This window comes from Atractosteus spatula, chromosome 3 (assembly GCF_055471065.1).
Source record: "Atractosteus spatula isolate fAtrSpa1 chromosome 3, fAtrSpa1.hap1, whole genome shotgun sequence".
In the NCBI taxonomy this organism is placed as follows: Eukaryota; Metazoa; Chordata; class Actinopteri; order Semionotiformes; family Lepisosteidae; genus Atractosteus; species Atractosteus spatula.
Window position 1 is genome coordinate 31,752,829 of NC_142708.1, and position 18,935 is coordinate 31,771,763.

At 36.7% G+C, this 18,935-nt stretch overlaps 1 protein-coding gene across 1 annotated transcript in view; it reads left to right on the plus strand.

The window, feature by feature from the left end:
• The window catches only part of pde8b (phosphodiesterase 8B), a 95,109-nt gene that overhangs the window by 49,028 nt on the left and 27,146 nt on the right, over positions 1 to 18,935 (plus strand). The window contains exons 3-6 of the mRNA XM_088910641.1: positions 5,741 to 5,931; positions 12,294 to 12,353; positions 12,998 to 13,055; positions 17,677 to 17,765. Coding sequence (XP_088766767.1) covers positions 5,741 to 5,931; positions 12,294 to 12,353; positions 12,998 to 13,055; positions 17,677 to 17,765 — 398 coding nt within the window. The remainder of the gene's footprint in view (positions 1 to 5,740; positions 5,932 to 12,293; positions 12,354 to 12,997; positions 13,056 to 17,676; positions 17,766 to 18,935) is intronic.

An 18,935-nucleotide genomic window follows, 5' to 3' on the forward strand; every position in this document is an offset into this window, starting at 1 on the left:
TTAATGATGCTTGAGAAGCATATTCTACTGAATGATATTCAAGTACTCTGGGAACATATAGCTTTAAAATAATATGTACTACTGTAAATTATTTATTGTTTGCAATACATGAAAGATTTTTTTAACCAACTTTAGATCAGTGCTGTAGTGTATAGGTCTGTGCTTGCTTTACACAATAACTCTACAGTGGCAGAGCCAGTGAAAGTACACAGAAAAAAAGCGTAGAGCTTGCTTAGCACATACCCACAAACATAGACCACCTCCACTGCTGCTGTGTTGAATTTCACAAGGTAGTACCATAGTTATGCAACCCGAGGATGAAAGATTGTTGACCTTTTACAGGGACTCACAAACAGAAGAGCGTTTCTTAAAAAGTGACAGACTGTCCTCTGGGTTTTGAACTCCAGAGGTCCTCTATTAGAGCTTCCTGGAAAAATGACTCAGTTTCTCATGGATCAGAATGAGGCTGGAAAACAGTTTTAGTTATGTTGGTGAGTAAGAGGGAAAGGTGTGAGAGGTGGGGTCCAGTGTCTGTTTGTACAACTGAAATAGAATAACATATGACAAAACATGCATATTGGACATGTTAAATGGCTAGACAATGGTTTTTTGTAAATTAGAATATCAGAGAGAAAAATATTTGTGTCATTCAGGACTTGTGAGGTATGTATAAAGATGATAGAATTTAGGCCAATATATAAATTAACAGTATTATTATTATTATTACTATTATTATTACCTTCACTTTGTGAAAATATTCTGTATTTAAAGAAGCCTATGTAATAGTTTTGTCAAGTTTTCACTGCCCTTTTTAAATATATTCCCACTTTTCCCTATTCCTGCAGCTTCATTTTCTTTGAAGTCTTGCCATGTCTTCTTGAATGACCTCTTCCTTTGCTTTGCAAGATTCTAGCACCCTGAAACAGTAGTGAACAGACTTGTTGATACTGGGTTCTAGCCAGCTGCCTTTAGACAGCTTTTCTTTGTTTCCTGTCTGCTAATGTTTAAAGGAAGCTAGTTCCTGGATAGACCTATTAAGAACAACAGATGCTGTATGAGGTTGAATTAAACATCTGGTTACTTGGATTGATCTTTAACAATTATTTATTGCTATTTGCAGTGAGATAAAAAAGAAGGATCCTTGGGTTCTATTTTTTTTATTATTCTGCAATTCATTTTATTATTGTTTTTGTGAGTCTAGGTCCAGGTAGCTTGTTCTTTGTTCGAGAATGATGGGATGATTTCAACACTTTCTTTGTTGCGATATTCTTAAAATTAAAGAAGGCAAAAATCATTGGCATCTTCACAAAGAGAAGCACCTCACGGTGTACTTAACAGTATATGTTCACAGTAATACAGCCTTCCAGGCTAAAAATCTATGTATTTTCAAATACTACATTTTATATAGCGTTACTGATACTGTTACACAGTTACAGTTATGAATTGCGGTTAAGGAACAATTTCCAAACTGAAAAACACAAAAGTTCCACAAAAGGCTTTGGAAATTGGGTCTGTTGCTGCATAAATGATGAAGTCAGAGTCAGATAGAGTTTTTATGTTTAGGATGAAAGGAGCTGTAATGTATATACTGTACTGTAAGTGAATCAGTGTTTGTAATACACAGACAGTATAAGTGCTGAGTTGTTCATAGAAAGGTTTATGTCCATAAAAGGACGAGTGGTGGAAGATGCCTTAGCACTGAATTTGAGAGGTGGATGGAAGTTAGTAAAGTAATGTAGGCATTACTGTAGCAGATTACTAGAGTAGGTGAAACACAACATTTAAAATGCTTGTAGAGGTCAGCGACAAGCCAGTATAGGAGGAGAAGTAGTATTCTTAGGCCCAATCAACAAAGATGTTAACATAATTTGTCCATATCTTGGTTGATAGACCAGGACCTGGGGATAGAAAAGATTACACATATTAAAATAATTATTAGAAAAACACACTCAGGGTGAGAACCAATTCAGTTAGTCAGATAAAGATGTGGACGTTTGTTAAATGTATATTTAAAAGCTTTAACACCATTGTCATGAGGAATGATCGTGTTTACAGATGCACAGTCTATGGGTAAGGTCAAATATTCAGAAAACATTCAGACCCTGAAATTGAAAGCAGTCAGAGCACGTTTGATGCGAAATCCTCGATGAGTGGTCTCATTAAATTGTCTAGGAAAGTGGAGTTTTGAGTAGTTGGGGGCAGTAACATGCCAACACAATCAAGCATACATACTTAGGTATCAAGTTTGTGGATCTTGGGAAGGAGAACGAAATGAGAAACCGGTGGGTGTTCAACAACAAGCTGGTTAGCCTCAGGGGGTATTTTTCATTGCTGATGTAACCTCCTTTAAGTAGTCAGTCTTGTAAAAGAGAACAATATGCAGAAGTACTCATTAACATAACATCACCACTTTATTAACCCGTTACAATTTCTTGCATTAGGAATTATCTTTTCGCATACCCCAGCTTGCTCTCCATGAGACACACAGACAGGGAGAGAGCCTGGGTTCAGAGCACAGGGTCAGCCATTGTACAGCACCCCTGGAGTAGTTGGGGTTAAGGGCCTTGCTCAGGAGCCTAACAGAGTAGGATTCCTCTGTCAGCTGTGGGATTTGAATCAGCAGCCTTCCAGCCACAGGCACAGATCCTTAGCCACAGAGCCACCGCTCCATCCTGTTAGCTGTCTTTATCCACTGATATGCTGCACTGGTCCTTTTGCTACACTGTAATAGCACCACACTTGTGGTGTCAGCTGCTTTGATAATATTATCTCTATTGGAAAGTAATTGGTGTGCCTGGAAGTCTCTTTGGGTAGGGGTGGTCCTGAGAGGAGAGAATATTTCGGAAACTTGTTTCTTTCATTGGTAAATGGAGTAGACAACCAAATCACTTACAGTTATTCAAGTAAGCACCTGTGTTGTAATTTAATCTGATTATAGTTTATCAAAGAGTGATTATACTATCATGTTTGCAAATAGTTTGAAAACCATGAGGATGAAAAGAATACACTTCACACAAGGATAGCTTTGCCTTTTTTTGGTGGACACTTTAAAAAAAATCGGTTTTCTTTTGGCGATCAAGCAGTAATGGCTTTGTGAGAAAATTCTTTTAAGCATATTCTTCATTTTTCTGTATTTCTAGTTTTCTCCTTTTTGAGCTAATAAAAAAAGATTTGTTTTCACTGTACAAGAGTTTTTTTCCTCTTAAAATATTGCTGTTTTGGAAACTCCACAGGTCAGCGATCTGGGTGAGATACTATTTCTTTTTTTCACTGACCTGCCAGTAGTCCATGTTTATAATCTACTTTTTATGCAATTATGTTTGTGCGCTCGAAAGTGCTACTTTAGGAATTTCCATTCTGATAGATGCTGAATTTTTCTGTCCTTTAGTAATTTTTCAATTTTCAAAAAATAACTAAAGACCACTCATAAAGTCTTTAATTTGTCTGTTTGATATGTAAGCCATGTTCATAGTGATGTTTTATGTAACCCTTCTTGTAGAATCCAGTAAAATTCACAAAAACAGCAGTTCCCCTTTAAATAAATATTTTAATTTTATTGAATGTTGATAGTTTACTTACTTTAAAAGAAGTCTATTTTTAAGCTACTACAATTATCGTTCCATAGGAGTAGTGTCGACTATGCTCATATGAGATAATATTGTAGGAGTCTCTATCACGAGTCAGGGCCCATGGGAGACCATGACTTGTGGTGTAATTGAACTATATGGATAATAATTTGTGCAAGTAGGATGGCATGGTGATCAAGTAGTCAGCATTGCTGCCTTGCAGTGCTGGGGCCCTGGGTTCACTTCTGGACCTGGGATGCTATCTACATGAAGTTTGTATGTTTTTTCCTGAGTTCTCATGTCTTTTTGCAAGGTGCTTCGGCTTGCTCCCAATGACATACTGGTAAAATTGGCTATTGTATGAGTCTGTGTTTGTCTGTGTATGTCTTTGCCTGTCCAGGATGTACCCATCTTGCGGCTGTTGCTTGCCAAGATAGACTCCGGCCCCAACGTGAACTTGAATTGGATGAAGCAGTAGTTTTGTTATTTGGCCCTTGCTAGAACACATCATCTTCCTCCATTGCCCCCAGGAGAGTTGGATGAAAAGCAGAGCTGGCGGTACAAGTAGGAGGCTCATTAGAGTGATCTGTTCCTGCTTCACATTTGTTAGTGCTCAGATTGATTTGGGATTTCATACTAATTGGAAGGGAAGCTCTTTTTCAGCCTGGAACACAGAGAAAACCTGTTTCATCACAATATGAAGAGCTTGCAAAACAGCTGCAGATTGATCGGAAAACCATTGAAGGATGCAAGACAATATTTTTAGCGTAAATCTGATTTTTGTACCGTATCTTCATCTTTGCACAGATATACAGTATACATGACATTGAAATCTAATTTCTTTGAAAATAGAGACTCCAATCCAATACAGGGTTGCAGGGGAGCTGGAACAGGCGCAAGGCAGGATACACCCTGGACAGGATACCAGTCCATTGCAGGAAACACAGACACAAATTGTTGTGCTCATTGGAAACCCAAGCGAACACGAGGAGAACATACAAACTCCATGCAGATCAGTAATTGACTCCAGGTTCCCAGTGCTTTGAGGCAGCAATGCTAAGCACTGTGCCACTGCACCACCCAATAATAATTATATACTATATATAATTCTAATAGTACATTAATGCATTTTTTCTGTATCTCACATCATCAAACATGCATTTCTATGTAGTTCTATGTTCTATGTACTGTGTGTTGTTTGTGATTGGTGACTGTCCTGCAGTAGCTTGTATTTAAAATCAAAGGCCGTTTTCTTTAGGTTGTAATCTAATAAAATATAAAGGCAGCATAAAGAAATGACTGAAATTTTTTTTATTATGAAGTGATTACGAAAACAAAGAAGTCCTTCACTCTTTCCTTTAATGATTTTACATGTCATATACTGATGGTAGTATTTTGAAGCTCTCTATGTCATATATTTATTATATATTTTAACACCGTGTACCAGGAAAAATACTGTACGTGAATATGTGAGAAAGTACATATACTGTATATATTATGATCTGCATGGATAGAAAGTAGTATAAAGAGGTCCAACAAATCAAGAGGAAAAATTAATTGATTTCTTCACAATCTTGCAAGTTAATGCTACAGGATTAAAACTTCCCATACTTTGTAGTATGGTTCCCATAATAAAGTTATTCATGATTTATAACTTTAAGTAATTTACACTAATTATATTTACACTTTGTGTATATTAAGACAGATGGTTTTGAGTAAAGAATTAGGGAGTAAGAGACATTTTTAAACTGATTATTTTAACAACTATAGTTGTACTTTTTGTTCTGAAATGAACTCTCAACAAATCTACATGAAATTTAAATTTCATCCATCAATCTCTTGGATGTTGTAAAAAGGGTGAGGTTTTGTCATGCTCTATTTTAATACTGTAGAAGCTCACTTTGAGAAATGTGTGCACTTTGACTCACATAGCTTTGCAGTTTCTTAACACACAGGATTTGAGGAAATTCTGAGTCAGACTATGATTATCCCTCAGTGAATTATCCACCAGTTTTACAGTCTGCTCTCTTTAAAGCCTGTCACACATGAATTAATACAGTATAACCCTGAATTAGATATAAACAACAATTAGTTCTAAGCAATTCTTCAAAACAGTGCTTCCTGAAACAGTGTCATTTCAAGAAATGTATTTTTTGTTCCTTTCCATCTCGAAGGTTCTTCTCGTCTTTGACAAAGAGGACAGCCAGAGTGATGGATTTTGGTGGGCTTGTGACCGCGCAGGGTACAGATGCAACATCGCACGCACTCCAGAGTCAGCAGTTGAGTGCTTCCTTGACAAACACCATGAAATAATCGTCATCGACTCCAGACACTCCCGCTATATCGAAGCCGAAGCAGTCTGCAGGTAACATAGTTGTCCCCTCCCGTTATACCACATTTTTTTTACATTTTGTTGTTTAAAGGATCAGGCACTATTTGCTGGAGTGAGTTAAGATGGAACAGTTGTTTTTTTTTAATCATTAGATGTTGACAAAAGCTTGCTAAGACATGAAATGTTTATTTTGACTGACTGACGTATGTAGTGTGTGGTTATAAAGTCTCGTTTGAAACTGCTTAAGCTCACATCTTTTGGCAGTCTATTTTCATGGAAATATTAAAAAACCCAGCTGTTGAAAATTTAAACTGTATCAAAGTGCAAAATATTTCATTCATTCATTATGGCTATGATTTATGCAATAAATTAGTTAGGTGTCTTTTGACATAGTAAGCATTATTACTTTTGAGAAGATTGCTACAATGCACGAGTTAATGTTGTTTCATATTATTAGCACTCTATCTTAAAGACTCATTGATTATAAAATCAATACCAAGAAGAATACAGTATATTTGTAGGAAATCTACAGTACTTGTAGATCATGGGGTGTGTTCGTAAGGCAATGTTCATAAGAATGACTTCGAAAATGGCAGTTTCTTTCAGGAGGTACAATATTTTGCTGTAAGTGCACAATCTGCACCACACTCTGGTCAAGAAATACTGTAATTCAAGACACATTATGACATGATCTTGGTGGCCACTGACCAGGAAATTCTTGGTAAATGATATTCTATGCTAAATGCATTCATGTACGAATTTATTATGGCTGGCAGTGTGAGGATGTGCATAAATATGGCGCCACCAGGAGTGTCATATTTTCATAAGCTTGTGATATACATCAGGTTCTTCAAAGAAACACCAACCAATTACAAATCTCTTAGCCGTAAGGAAGCAGTCTTAGTGCTGGATAACACTAGCAGGATAAACTGTCTTTGACATTCTATGCCCAAGAAAAAGAAGTGAAACCTGCAGTTATCAAGGCAAAAGTCAAGCTGTCCCTCCTTTCAAAGGGCCTAGAAAGTGCAGCATGGAATGTGGGTTTTTGTGACACGCTTCCTTGTCTACAGCATGTGCAGTGTTTTATCACCCTTGATCTGAGAAAGGCAAGAATGCACCTTAACTTTTCTGACTGAGACCCTGAGACCCTGAAAAATATGTAAAAAATACAGGAAGCATTTACAGTACCTTACAGCTTGAAATAATGTTATTTCATAAGACGTACAGTGGCCCTACACTGGGTTATTCTTAGCAATGTCCAGAATAAAAATGAAATATGAATTCTTAATAGGTTTGTAATATATGAGGGTTTCACATCTGCAGAAAGCCTAGCAGTTTCGGTTATCACAAACCATGTCAAAACATTGTTTTTCACATTGTAACACAGATATCATTACAAGAACATGGTTCTTTGAGATCATACTGAGCTTCAAGTGAGGATCTAAGGATAGATCTAAGGATCTAGAAGATCTAAGTATCTACCAATAGCCTCACTTTATATCTATCACACTAGCCAACTCTATTTTTTATTTATAATTAATGATAACATGTAAACTTAGTTTTATATGTATAATTCTCAATTAAAAATGTAGATATGCAGATAGAGCCATTCCCTAGCAATAACAACACCCAAGAATTAAGCGTACAGAAAGTATTATGGATTGTTAGTCGCGATAAAATTTGACCACCTGGCCATAGGACAGATAGGTTAGGACCCCCATGCAGAGGGGTGGAAGTGGGATGCAGAAAGAAGTACTGTATGTGAGGGAGATGGGGATAATGTGTAGTATTTATAATGTCTTCGGTGAGGAAATTGCATCAGGGGTGATTACAAATTAATAACAGTTGAGTCTAATTTAAGTTGGCTCTTGTCATCTCTCCCAAGCTTTTGTTATAAACTCCATTTCATTAGGAATAACACCACCCAAGAATTAAGCATACTGGAAGGATTATGGATTTTTTTAGTCACCACAATTTAACCCTCTTGGCTGAGGTCTAAGCCAACCTGGCTTTAGGACGAGGATGCTAAGACCCTCAAAAAGACCCAAGCAGGATCCCAAACCACCATTGCAGAATCAGAGAAAGCAAAGAGAAGGTGAGAAAACTGTTTGTGATCTACGGCTTGAATTCTGGGTTGTTTCAGCAGGTTCATAGAAATCTGAAGGAGTGCTTGTTTAAGGGTAGCTGTATAAATTTAAGAAAGCAAGGTAGGCAAAGAGGAAAACAAAAATTCCCTTTGAGAGAAAAGGGCCCTCCAGACAGCTAGGTATATTATTGAGTATGAGCACCTGGACTTCTGGACTGGCTATAATTTTGTAACTGAGAAGACACTGTGCTGACCCCGAAGCAGCAGAGACTTGAAGCTACAGTAAATGCAAGGGACTAGGTAAAGTGGAAGTGGTACAGGAACCATTTTCTGACATATTGTTTTCTTAGTTTTCCAGCTGTTGCTGTATTCACCCCCTTTGGTATTTTTTACGTTTGTTTCTTACATCATGGAATCAAAATGGATTTATTCGGGAATTCTTAACATTCTGTAATGCCAAATAAAAAAAAACTCTAAATCATTTTCCAAAGAATTACACATAAAAAACAGACAGTAATTTATTATATTATTATAATATTTTATATTATATAGTATTCACCCCTTTTGCTAAGATACAGATAAGATACAGTGGGCTGAGATGAACGAACCCATGACCGAATTGGATGCCTGGGGTAGGGGCAGAAAGAAGATGGAGTTACAAGTTGTAGGATGCCTGCTGACTAAGCTGCAGGTAGGACCCAGGCATGAGGTGATGGCATCAGAAGTAGCACAGACAGAGAGGGAGGAACCTACAGCCGAATTGGACGCGGGGGAGCAGAAGCAGAAGAGGGCGCCGGAGAAAGGCGCCGAGATTTAATGAAAGAATATCAAGGAAGGAAGAAGGCTTGAAGCTTGTAGTTCTGGTGAATGAGCAGTTGGGACAGGATAGCGAAGAAAACAAGAGGAAGCAGAATTAAGGAAAGCAGACACGGAATGTGAAAAAATGCTGAAAGAAGAAGCACATATGGGAAGATGGTAGAACGGATGGTCCTGGGATTGGCAGTAACAACTGTGTTGCTGTGGGCTGAATGACATCATCAGCAGAAGCGGACGCATGCTGAATAACCACAATTTGCTTACAAAAGTTCAGATATATAGTAAAAGAGCTATTTTAGGGGCATTACTGTTAAACCAATTCATGAGAAAACAAAGAAGTGGTATATTTCTCTTTTATTCTTTCTCTTCTTTTCTCTTCCTCACTTGTTGTTAGAAGCACAGTCCGCACATAAAATGGAGGCAAAAAATGCAAGCATAATTTGTGAAGCAAATGTGAAACAAGTAGCGTTTTTTCTTGTTCTTTATTTTCCTGGTTGTCTGGAGCACAGTCTAATGAATGTGCAAAAACAATACAAACAAAGGCTCTGTAGGCACGGTCAGCTCAGAGGTTTTAGCACTGGACTAGAATGTCATGTTACCGATGACATCATCAGGGGATGTGGATGTTTGCTGGAAGTCTAGGAGTTGTGTATTATATACCATTGACAGATAAAGAGAAAATTCTCTTTGATATACAGTATATAGTGAATGGAACTTTGTGTTAACAGAGAGGTTGTGATGTTCTACACTCTAGTTGATAATGCTAAAAATAGTTTGGGGTGGACAAGGCACAATTTTCGAATGGCACAGAGGGTTTGTGTTTGTCCTGAGCAACATGGGATTGCAGGAGAAATAATAGGCTGGTCGTGAGGCTGTTTTTATTTTTAAAAGATGAGTTGACAATGACAGTCATGGAAGTCTTCAGCAAGGCATGGAATCTTGCAAAAAGCCCTGGGGATGAGGCTGGCTGAGGGTGAAAATTGAGTGACTGAGTTGGACAGCAGTAGATGGAACACTTGTGGGCACAGGCTGAATGTGAAGAGCTGCAGATTCCTGGCTGAGATAAAATACTATCCATCGGAGGAGCAAATTGGAAAGTCCATTAAATAGTGAAAAAAGCAAAAAATGTAGGGAAAAGCAGAGTTGTAGAACAGTCCATACAGAAAGATGTATGTGAGGGAGAGAATAGGATTGTAGTATTTATAATGTTTTAGGTGAGGAAATTACATCAGGAATGATTCCAAATTACTGACAGATGATTGAATTTGCTGTTGTCTCAAACTTTCATTATAAACTCCATTACAGCAGGCAGATCCCAAAGATATTTGGGACTGCATTAACTTGAGGCCATGTTATAAACACTCAGATTTTGTTCAGGGGATAGATTGTCAACAACATACTGCGAAATATCTTAACATTTCTCATTCATCTGTGGCTAATACTATCTTAAAGATCGTCATGAAGAACCTTGCCAATGTAACAGAGTAGCACTGCAAATATTTCTGCAGAGAAATATTAACAAGCATATAACCCAAGGAGGGAGAGATGATTGCTGAGAATGGGCCAACATCCTGTCTACCAGGGTAGCAACAGAAGTAATGAACATGTACCAAACCATTTCTTCCTAAACTTTTAAAATTCTGATCAGGGTGATGTGCCTGGTTACATGAATATTTCATAAAGGCAGTCCTAATTCTTCAGAAACCTTGAGAACAAAAAACCCAACTGACTTCCATCCCTATTGTCTCCAGTCCAGTGGCTGGTATGGAGTTAGGTGTATATTGAAATAGGTAACAATTGGACAGAAGCACAATCTTGAGATTTGTTGAAGGATTTTTCAGTTTTACCAATAATGTTTACATTATGACTACACAACTCCTACTAGTTCACTGTCCTGGAATAATAATGATTGACATTAAGGACTAGTAAGAGCAATCTAAGAATACAATAACTTTGAGCATGAAAAATCCACTGGTGTCTAAACTGCAAATTGAGTTTAAACTTTAAAACTGCTACTGCTGTGTTAGAGTTAATAGAACCTTACAAGCACCTTCGTGAAGTGCCAAACAGAACATCTGATTGATTCATTGCCAAACAGGATAATGCCTTTTGACACAGAAAAATGTGACTCAGCTAAGTCATAAAAAGTTTGGCATTGTGTTTGCCTTAATCTTTTCTGTATTCCACACCCTTTAAAACTGTCATCATTTGCTGTGATAGATTAAATTATTATTGTTATTTATAATTTGCAATAATGTGCCTTAGTGATATATAACATTTAAGATAAATGCATAATAATTTTCGCTTACATTCATTTCATATCTCACGTTTTACAACACATTTTAAATTATTTTCTAAATTGGCAATCTCTAAACTGAAAAGCCTTTAATATTTGCACTTCCTCAAAGTTTATAGGCCTTTAGTCTTATCATCTAGGCTGTGCTTATATTTCTTGAAAGCATTCAGATTGGGGTTATATATTAGCACACTTTTACAGCACATTAAATTTCTCACCAGCAAACTGTACAATACTGGGTTCTTATGGTCATGTTTTTTACTTATATTTTAACTTATAATACATATATGTTTTCTTACAAATATATTGTAGGGCCATCACCAGTTGTGAGACCACACATCTATTGTTCATCATTAGTATAATGAGTGAGCCTTTACCAAGCTACAAAGGATATACAAAAAGAATAGTTCTTTTTCAATTAAAAATAATGTTTTGTACAAGATAGAAAGATTTTGCCTTATGAAATGTTTGCCAAAGAAAATTTGTGTTTTTCCTATTTTTTATAAATGTTTTAACATGATAAAACTTGATAAGTTTCTTCTCTGACAAGCTAACTCATGGGTTGTATCACACATGACCACATCTCTGTACTTTCTTCGTTGCTTTTACTATTGTGTATCACTCTAAATGTTTAGTACTGTTATATTTGATTAAAAGCAGAAAAACAGAAGTTTCATCCACAAGAGAAATGTTTTAGCCAAATATGTTACGCAGTAAAATATTGTCTAAAGGAAGTAAATTTAGATGATTGACTCTCCTTATTTCTTAGTTAATTGTCTTCAATATGGCAGATTTTGATATTGAAAGCAGGTTTTAAATCAAGAACTCTTCTTTACATGACTTGAAGACTTGTGTTGTCTACAAAGTTCAAAATACACTTGTTTTGTAATACATTTTGATTGTAGATCACTTTTTTTTAATTTGCTGTGCATATGAAATATTTGTTAAATGGAGGCATGAACCACCCCGTGTTATTCACTTACAGGTACAGTAGGTATCCAAACTCTGACTATTGTACAATTTCAAATCTAAAGATACATCAGTCCCTTACAACCACTTCAGTAATGTAAGCAGAATACACAGAGGTGTATTACTTGCTATTATCCTTAGGAATGCAGGCTTTTTGTATTTTTAGTCTCCTCTAAATCACTTCACTCTCCTTTTTTGAATGTTTTTTGCTTATTGGTTTCTTTCCAGATCTGTCCGTGCTACCAAGCCTGCCGAACACACTGTCATCTTGGCTGTGGTGCCACAGACGTAGGTGTAACTTTCAAATGGTAGCTTCTTAGCTCACACTCTTTTACTCCTTCGTTCTTATTTGTTTACAAATAGAATAACATAAGAGCACAAGAAAGATTACAAATGAGAGAAGGCCTTTTGGTTCATCTGGCCCGTTTGATTGCTGTTATCTAAGTGATCTAAGGATGTAATTGGGAATATTTAAGCGAACAATGTCTTACATGTTTCTGTCATTTGGCATTTCTACCGCGATTCACCATTTGGTTATTATTATTTTTGAATCATTTATAATTTGCATGTACTCTGCGCAGTTTTATTCTGTTTTGGGAATTGCGCTTGTTCTCTCACTACGTCAAGCCATACCAGATCCCACAACCTTAATCTTCACCTTTCTGTGACCACAGAACCAATACAATTTTTACAGAGGTCCCGAGTATACAAAGATAGCATTTGAAGAGTGTTTGAAGGAACAGGATTCTTATTGCTGTAGGGTTCCATTCATTTTCCCAGTGCAACTGTTAAAAAAATGTTGAATAGTGTTAGTATATTAACATTATATGCAAGCATTTTCTGTAAATATGTTTTCAGAACTATTTATTTTTCTGTTTGGACAATGCGATCACAGCATATACATATATACATTTGTGTACTTTTCCATTTAGGCAACAAGATCAGGAAGAGTCATCTGTTCTACCTCTCCTCAATGCTGGATTCAACAGGGTATGTGTGTACTATCAAGACATCCCTTAACTGCTTTGTGATAGTTTGGAATTGTTAGATATATTATGCAACCTGTTCTCCAAAGAGGATTCTGTTAGAGAGTGACTTTCAGATTTATGTTTTTAACTGTTGAAAATATGTTCTTGTGCATAACACTTTTTTCTATGTTTTTAATACTAATTATCATTTGGGCTTGTCTCTGTTGCAAATATTCCTATATCTGATCAGGTGAGGATGAGAGAGGAAGAAATATAGCTCCAACACGCTAGCCCACAGACCTATTCATCACCCATTCATCAATTGGCACAATTCAAGCTGCATTACAGCATTGTCAGGACAGTTTGTCAGGGCACATTGTAGCAGCTCATTGTCATGCTGATGTTCCATCATGCCTGCAAATAACAAGAGTTACTTTTGTCATGAAGCTAATACCCTGACTAATTTAATCCTAGCTCATCTCAGTCACAGTCAGATATTGGCATGACCAGGCTTGAACTAGTGGCGTTTCAATCATAGAAATCATACAGCCAAGCAAGTGATTTTGTTGGTTAAGCCCCTAGAGAGCCAGTGAAAATAACACTTTTCTAAGGGCATATTTATAAGCTCCCCTTATGATCTTTTCAGTAAGTAAACCCTACTAAACCCCACTAAAAAATACAGTGGGAATTCACCTTGAAGGACATAGATTAAATCAAATCTTCAGGCCTCCCGCAAATGACAAAGTGCAAATCTTTTACAGTATTTGGTGATGTGTTTCTGTAGAGGGACGAATCCTTTGTTAAACTAAACAGCTGCCATCAATCACTGAGTTCATGGAGGGGACAAAGATTTTGATGTAAACCATGTAATTATCATATGTATTTGTACATCCTGATACAGTATGTATTAAATGACGTATCTGTGTGTAGTAATAATAATACCTCTTAATTTAAGCATAGACTATTTAATCCAGCACATTTAATTGAATACTTTCATTTTCACAGAGACCCAGTTGAGTTTACATTTCAGATGATCATCCAACTTCTTCTTCTTTGGTGCTTTTTATTAAATGACTCTTCCATGTTTTTTGAGAGTTTGCAAGCTGGAAACAGGAAGTGAGATTGTTAGTATTCTTGACAGGATGATGACAATATATCTTTTTGCTTTTGATGTTAGAAATAAACCCAGTGTACAGGATTTCATAAAAGGCTGCAGCAGAAGAAAATCATAAAGCTGTTTCACATAACTATTTGTATGACACAGAAAACAAGTTAGCCTAGAGAGTAATAAATAATAATTTTGATGCAATAGCTTGCAGTCTTAAGAGTGGACTGGTAAAATTAGTGGCCTTGAATAAAAAAAACATCAGAGCTAATCATAAGATTTATGTACAATAACATGGAATTATACAAGGTCACATTGTGCTGTTACATTCTTTAGATAAAGGAGGCAACAGTTCTGGAAAGCCTGTGGATCAGGGAATTTCCACATGTTAACAGTTGATTGCTCCAAGTACTGTAGTTACAAAACTATTAAATATAGAAAGCCAATTGAAATGCTAGTAATGGTACTTGGTAAAGACATAAGCATGTGAACAGTTGAGCTCTAGGATGCAAGGTTAATAGATAGTGAGTGAACAACGGGTAAATTAGGGTATTTCATTTCAGCTGGTTCCTGTATTAAATTTCTGGAGTTTTAAATGGGTGGAATGTTTAGGCCACCAAGGGGAAGAAAATTGATTCTCTGAGGTCACAAAATGTTTGTCATGACTTTTTACTGTAATTATTTTAAGCTTTATTTCAGTTATTTATAATTCAATAATCAGTTGCTCATAAATTCAGCATATGTTTGCTAAGGATTATCACTTGATTTCAGCTATCATATATTATATTAACAATGAATTACATTTGATATCTACATGATATTTGATATTTAAATCACTGTACACCATACATGAAACAAAAACATACATACTGGGAGAGATCAGTAGGTTCAGACAAGATGGCGGAAGGTAGCCATGTAGAAAGACCTGCCATCCTCCATCACTTGAGGAATTGAAGGAAGACAATTGGTTGTGTGATATTTTAGAATAAGGAAGATGAGGCCTGTGGGGTCACTGCACATCTGATGTCTACAGAAGACATCAGAAATCGGATACAGCCAGCAGCCATATCACTCTGCAACTCACAACTGGCAACCCACTGAAGCTAAGCAGGTGTGAGCCTGGTCAGTACCTGGATGAGAGACCTCCTGGGGAAAAGATTGCTGCTGGAAGAGGTGTTAGTGGAGCCAGCAGGGGGTGCTCACCCTGTGGTCCATGTGGGTCCTAATGCCCCAGTATAGTAATGGGGACACTATACTGTAAACAGGCGCTATATTTCGGATGAGATGTAAAACTGAGGTCCTGACTCTCAGTGGTCATTAAATATCCCAGGGTGTTTCTCGAAAAGAGTAGGGGTGTAACCCCAGCGTCCTGGACAAATTTCCCATTGGCCCTTACCAATCATGGCCTCCTAATAATCCTCATCTATGAATTGGCTACATTACTCTGCACTCCTCCACACTGATAGCTGATGTGTGGTGACCGTTCTGGCACACTATGGCTGCTGTTGCATCATCCAGGTGGATGCTGCACAATGGTGGTGGTGGAAGGGATCCCCATTACCTGTAAATCGCTTTGAGTGGAGTGTCTAGAAAAGTGCTATATAAGTGTAAGCAATTATTATTATTATTATATTTACACAATTACTTCAACATAATTTGCACAAACATATTTTTTTCTTATTATTTATCCCAGATATTTAGAAGATTCCCTGGTTTTATGGTTGAATCTTTTCTTGAAATTCACTGCCTGTCTATGTAAGGACTAAGGAATGTTACAGACACAAGCTGATTTCTTCTGTCTATTATTTCCTACGGAAGACATTCACCTCATTGTATTACATGTTAGTAATTTTGTTCTCATTTACTAAATTTGGTTTGCTAAAGCAGATGTGATAGACACTTGCATTATCAGCATATTTAGTTTTTTATTTCTTTTTCTAGTTTTCTGGTGGGTATTTGAAAACTGTTAAAAATAAATTTGTTTTTGCAGGTTGTTTCTGACCAGCAAATGAGAAATTGTATTTTTTTTTCAATTGACATCCTAGTCCAAATGGTATACATGGAAAGTGGTTTGAACAGTGATTACATTTCCTTGCAAAGGGGGCGCTTAACACTGTGAACATTCAGAAAAGCTGGTTGAATGTAACGGGATGAGTATATAGCCTAGTCAAGTGTGTTAAGAGGCTCAAAGAGAAATAAAGTAGCTTTGATGATGCTCCAAAGTTTGGTAGAATAAGTGCATTAGTGAATGATACAACTATTGAACATATCAAGAAGATCACTCTTGCTTACGGATTGATTTTGTTAGGCACAGGGCAAGCACCTTACTGATCAGTCCAAGCTCTGTGCAGAAACTCATCTGTGCCTGCAATACGAGGTCTACTGAGCCATAAATGGATCAACATAATCATCACATATTGGACATGCATGCAACATGAATGCAAGCTGAAATAGAGGGACTGTGTTCCTTTGTGCAATGGTCATTACTAAAGAACTGTGGATCCGCCACAATTTTTATTGCCAGATTTTGCTGTGGCATCACTCAATCAACCTATCCCATCTCAAACTGCAGCCAGCCAAGGCCTTTTCATTCAGGATGTAGTTTGAATGCATTTTGAAGAAGCAATAACTCACTGAAGCCTTTGCCCATGTCACTCACAGAACTTAATATTAGCATTACATAATGTGTGTAGAGCTTGCCTGCATCATTTTTTGCTTTCCACTACCTAGCTATGTAAGAAATACATTGTGGTGGATATGAACTATGTTGAGAGGTGGAAATATAAACAATATATGACATTGCATACTGTATCTCAACTATGAGGTTAAACAAGAATTGTCTATTAATACTGCTTGATGTGATTCAAAGACTCTTTCCTCATGCTTCCCATAATGTAAATTTTCTGATTCGCACTAAATTGGAATTATGTGTGCTCTGTGACTAATAAAGTTCACAGTCATGTATAGTACAAAATAACTCCCTGGGAACAGTGATCATATCATGGTTAAGAAAGGTTAGCACAGACTGCTGAATATGTATTTGCTGATAGTTATTTATGGCGGTTAAATGCATATGTATGACTTGTGATGAAAGATCTCTGAAGTGTTTTGCAAAACGAACAATATTGCATTGTAAATCTGACTACCAGAAGAAATCTAATTTATACACACTGTAGTGACATCAGCATACGGTACTATATACAGCTATACTGCAGTATGTATCTTAAACATGGGGTTCATTGTGCGTCATTAAACTTCTGTTGTTTGATCAAGAAAATGAATTCTCTGCCGCTCTTATTGTTACTTTGCAGCTTGTTAATTGTAGTTATATATAACCAAGGTCTTATTTACCAGGGATATCAGTCACTGTCTGATGAATGAGATTTGAAGAACTTAAATATTCCATGGGTATGAAAATGATTTTTCTTGAGACAAATGTCTTTTTATGAATGCATTAAGGTTCATGACTTCCTGAAGTAGTTGTACTGAATAACATCTGCAACAAATTACTGACTTTACTGAATTTGCTTACTTACAGAGATATGTTGAAAATAGCAGTGTAACAGCGTGCTACAATGAGCTCATCCAGATAGAACACGGAGAGGTGCGGTCTCTTTTCAAGCTAAGGTATGTCCCTTTCTTACACCCTGGTGCTTTTCCTTCTTTCCTTATTTTCCCTTAGAAACCTGCACCCTTAGGAACATAAGAAAAGTAATGAAGAGTAATGGGTAGTAGCTAATATGAGGATCTCATCCAGCCTTAGAAGAATGCTGGGTATCGGATTCAACAAAATGACTAGGTAGCTTGTTCCTCACCCCCAATAAGAACACCTACCTTTCCAATGAGGAATCAATGCCCTGCCTGCCAGATGATAGGGGCACCTAAAACAGTAACTCCATCCATTGTGAGGGTAATTATTCATTAGTCTTTAACTACTCATAACATTACATGTGATAGACCTGTCCCACGACTTCTCGTTTTCCCTTTTTGTGTTTATAACCATTTCTCTATTTTTTAGACTTAGTGAAAAAATGGAGGCTTCTATGCAGATCCAAAATTAAAAAAAAGATTTTGTTAGTAAATTGCAAGTAACAAGGCCTTAATTACATGGCAAATGTCATATAATATTTAGAGTGCTTGGAAAAGATACTGTATTTGTGAAATAGAAAAGGAAAAGGGAGGATTATAAAAATTACAATTATTTTATGTACTCTAGATCCTAATATTGAGGTGGCAGCCGTCGGAAGGCTATGATGTGTACAAAGAGGTTCTAGGAGGTGTCTGCATTTAAAAGGCAAACATTTGTTGAAATGACTCAGTCACACACTGGATCTGTTCTAGTTTTAGTGGACTGAAAGCGGCCTGTGAAAAGACCAAAACAAGAAGTGTGATTTTTTCTGCAGTAATGGTTTTGCGTGATAATATTTTTTTAAATAGTTTAAATTCACCACTGCTTCTGTTACTCAGACTTAAGCTTTAATGCATTTTTCAAAGGAAAGTAAAACTATGCTTAATTAATTTGGCTCTAACATGTTGGACCACTAGCCATTCCAGGAAGATTCAGAGAGCTTTTTCTTTGAAGTGGTTGTTTTTAGCCTTGCTGTTATGGACTAAAATGTGAATCCCAAACATATTTTCTGTGCGTAGCACACAGATTACTCATATAAAGCAAACAGATCAAGTGCATACTGCATATTATAATTACAGTTCAGATAATTTTCTGCATGCTTCAAAGTCAGCATTTTAAATTTAACGTTATTGCATGGGCTACACTTCTGTCTGACATATTAAAATCAT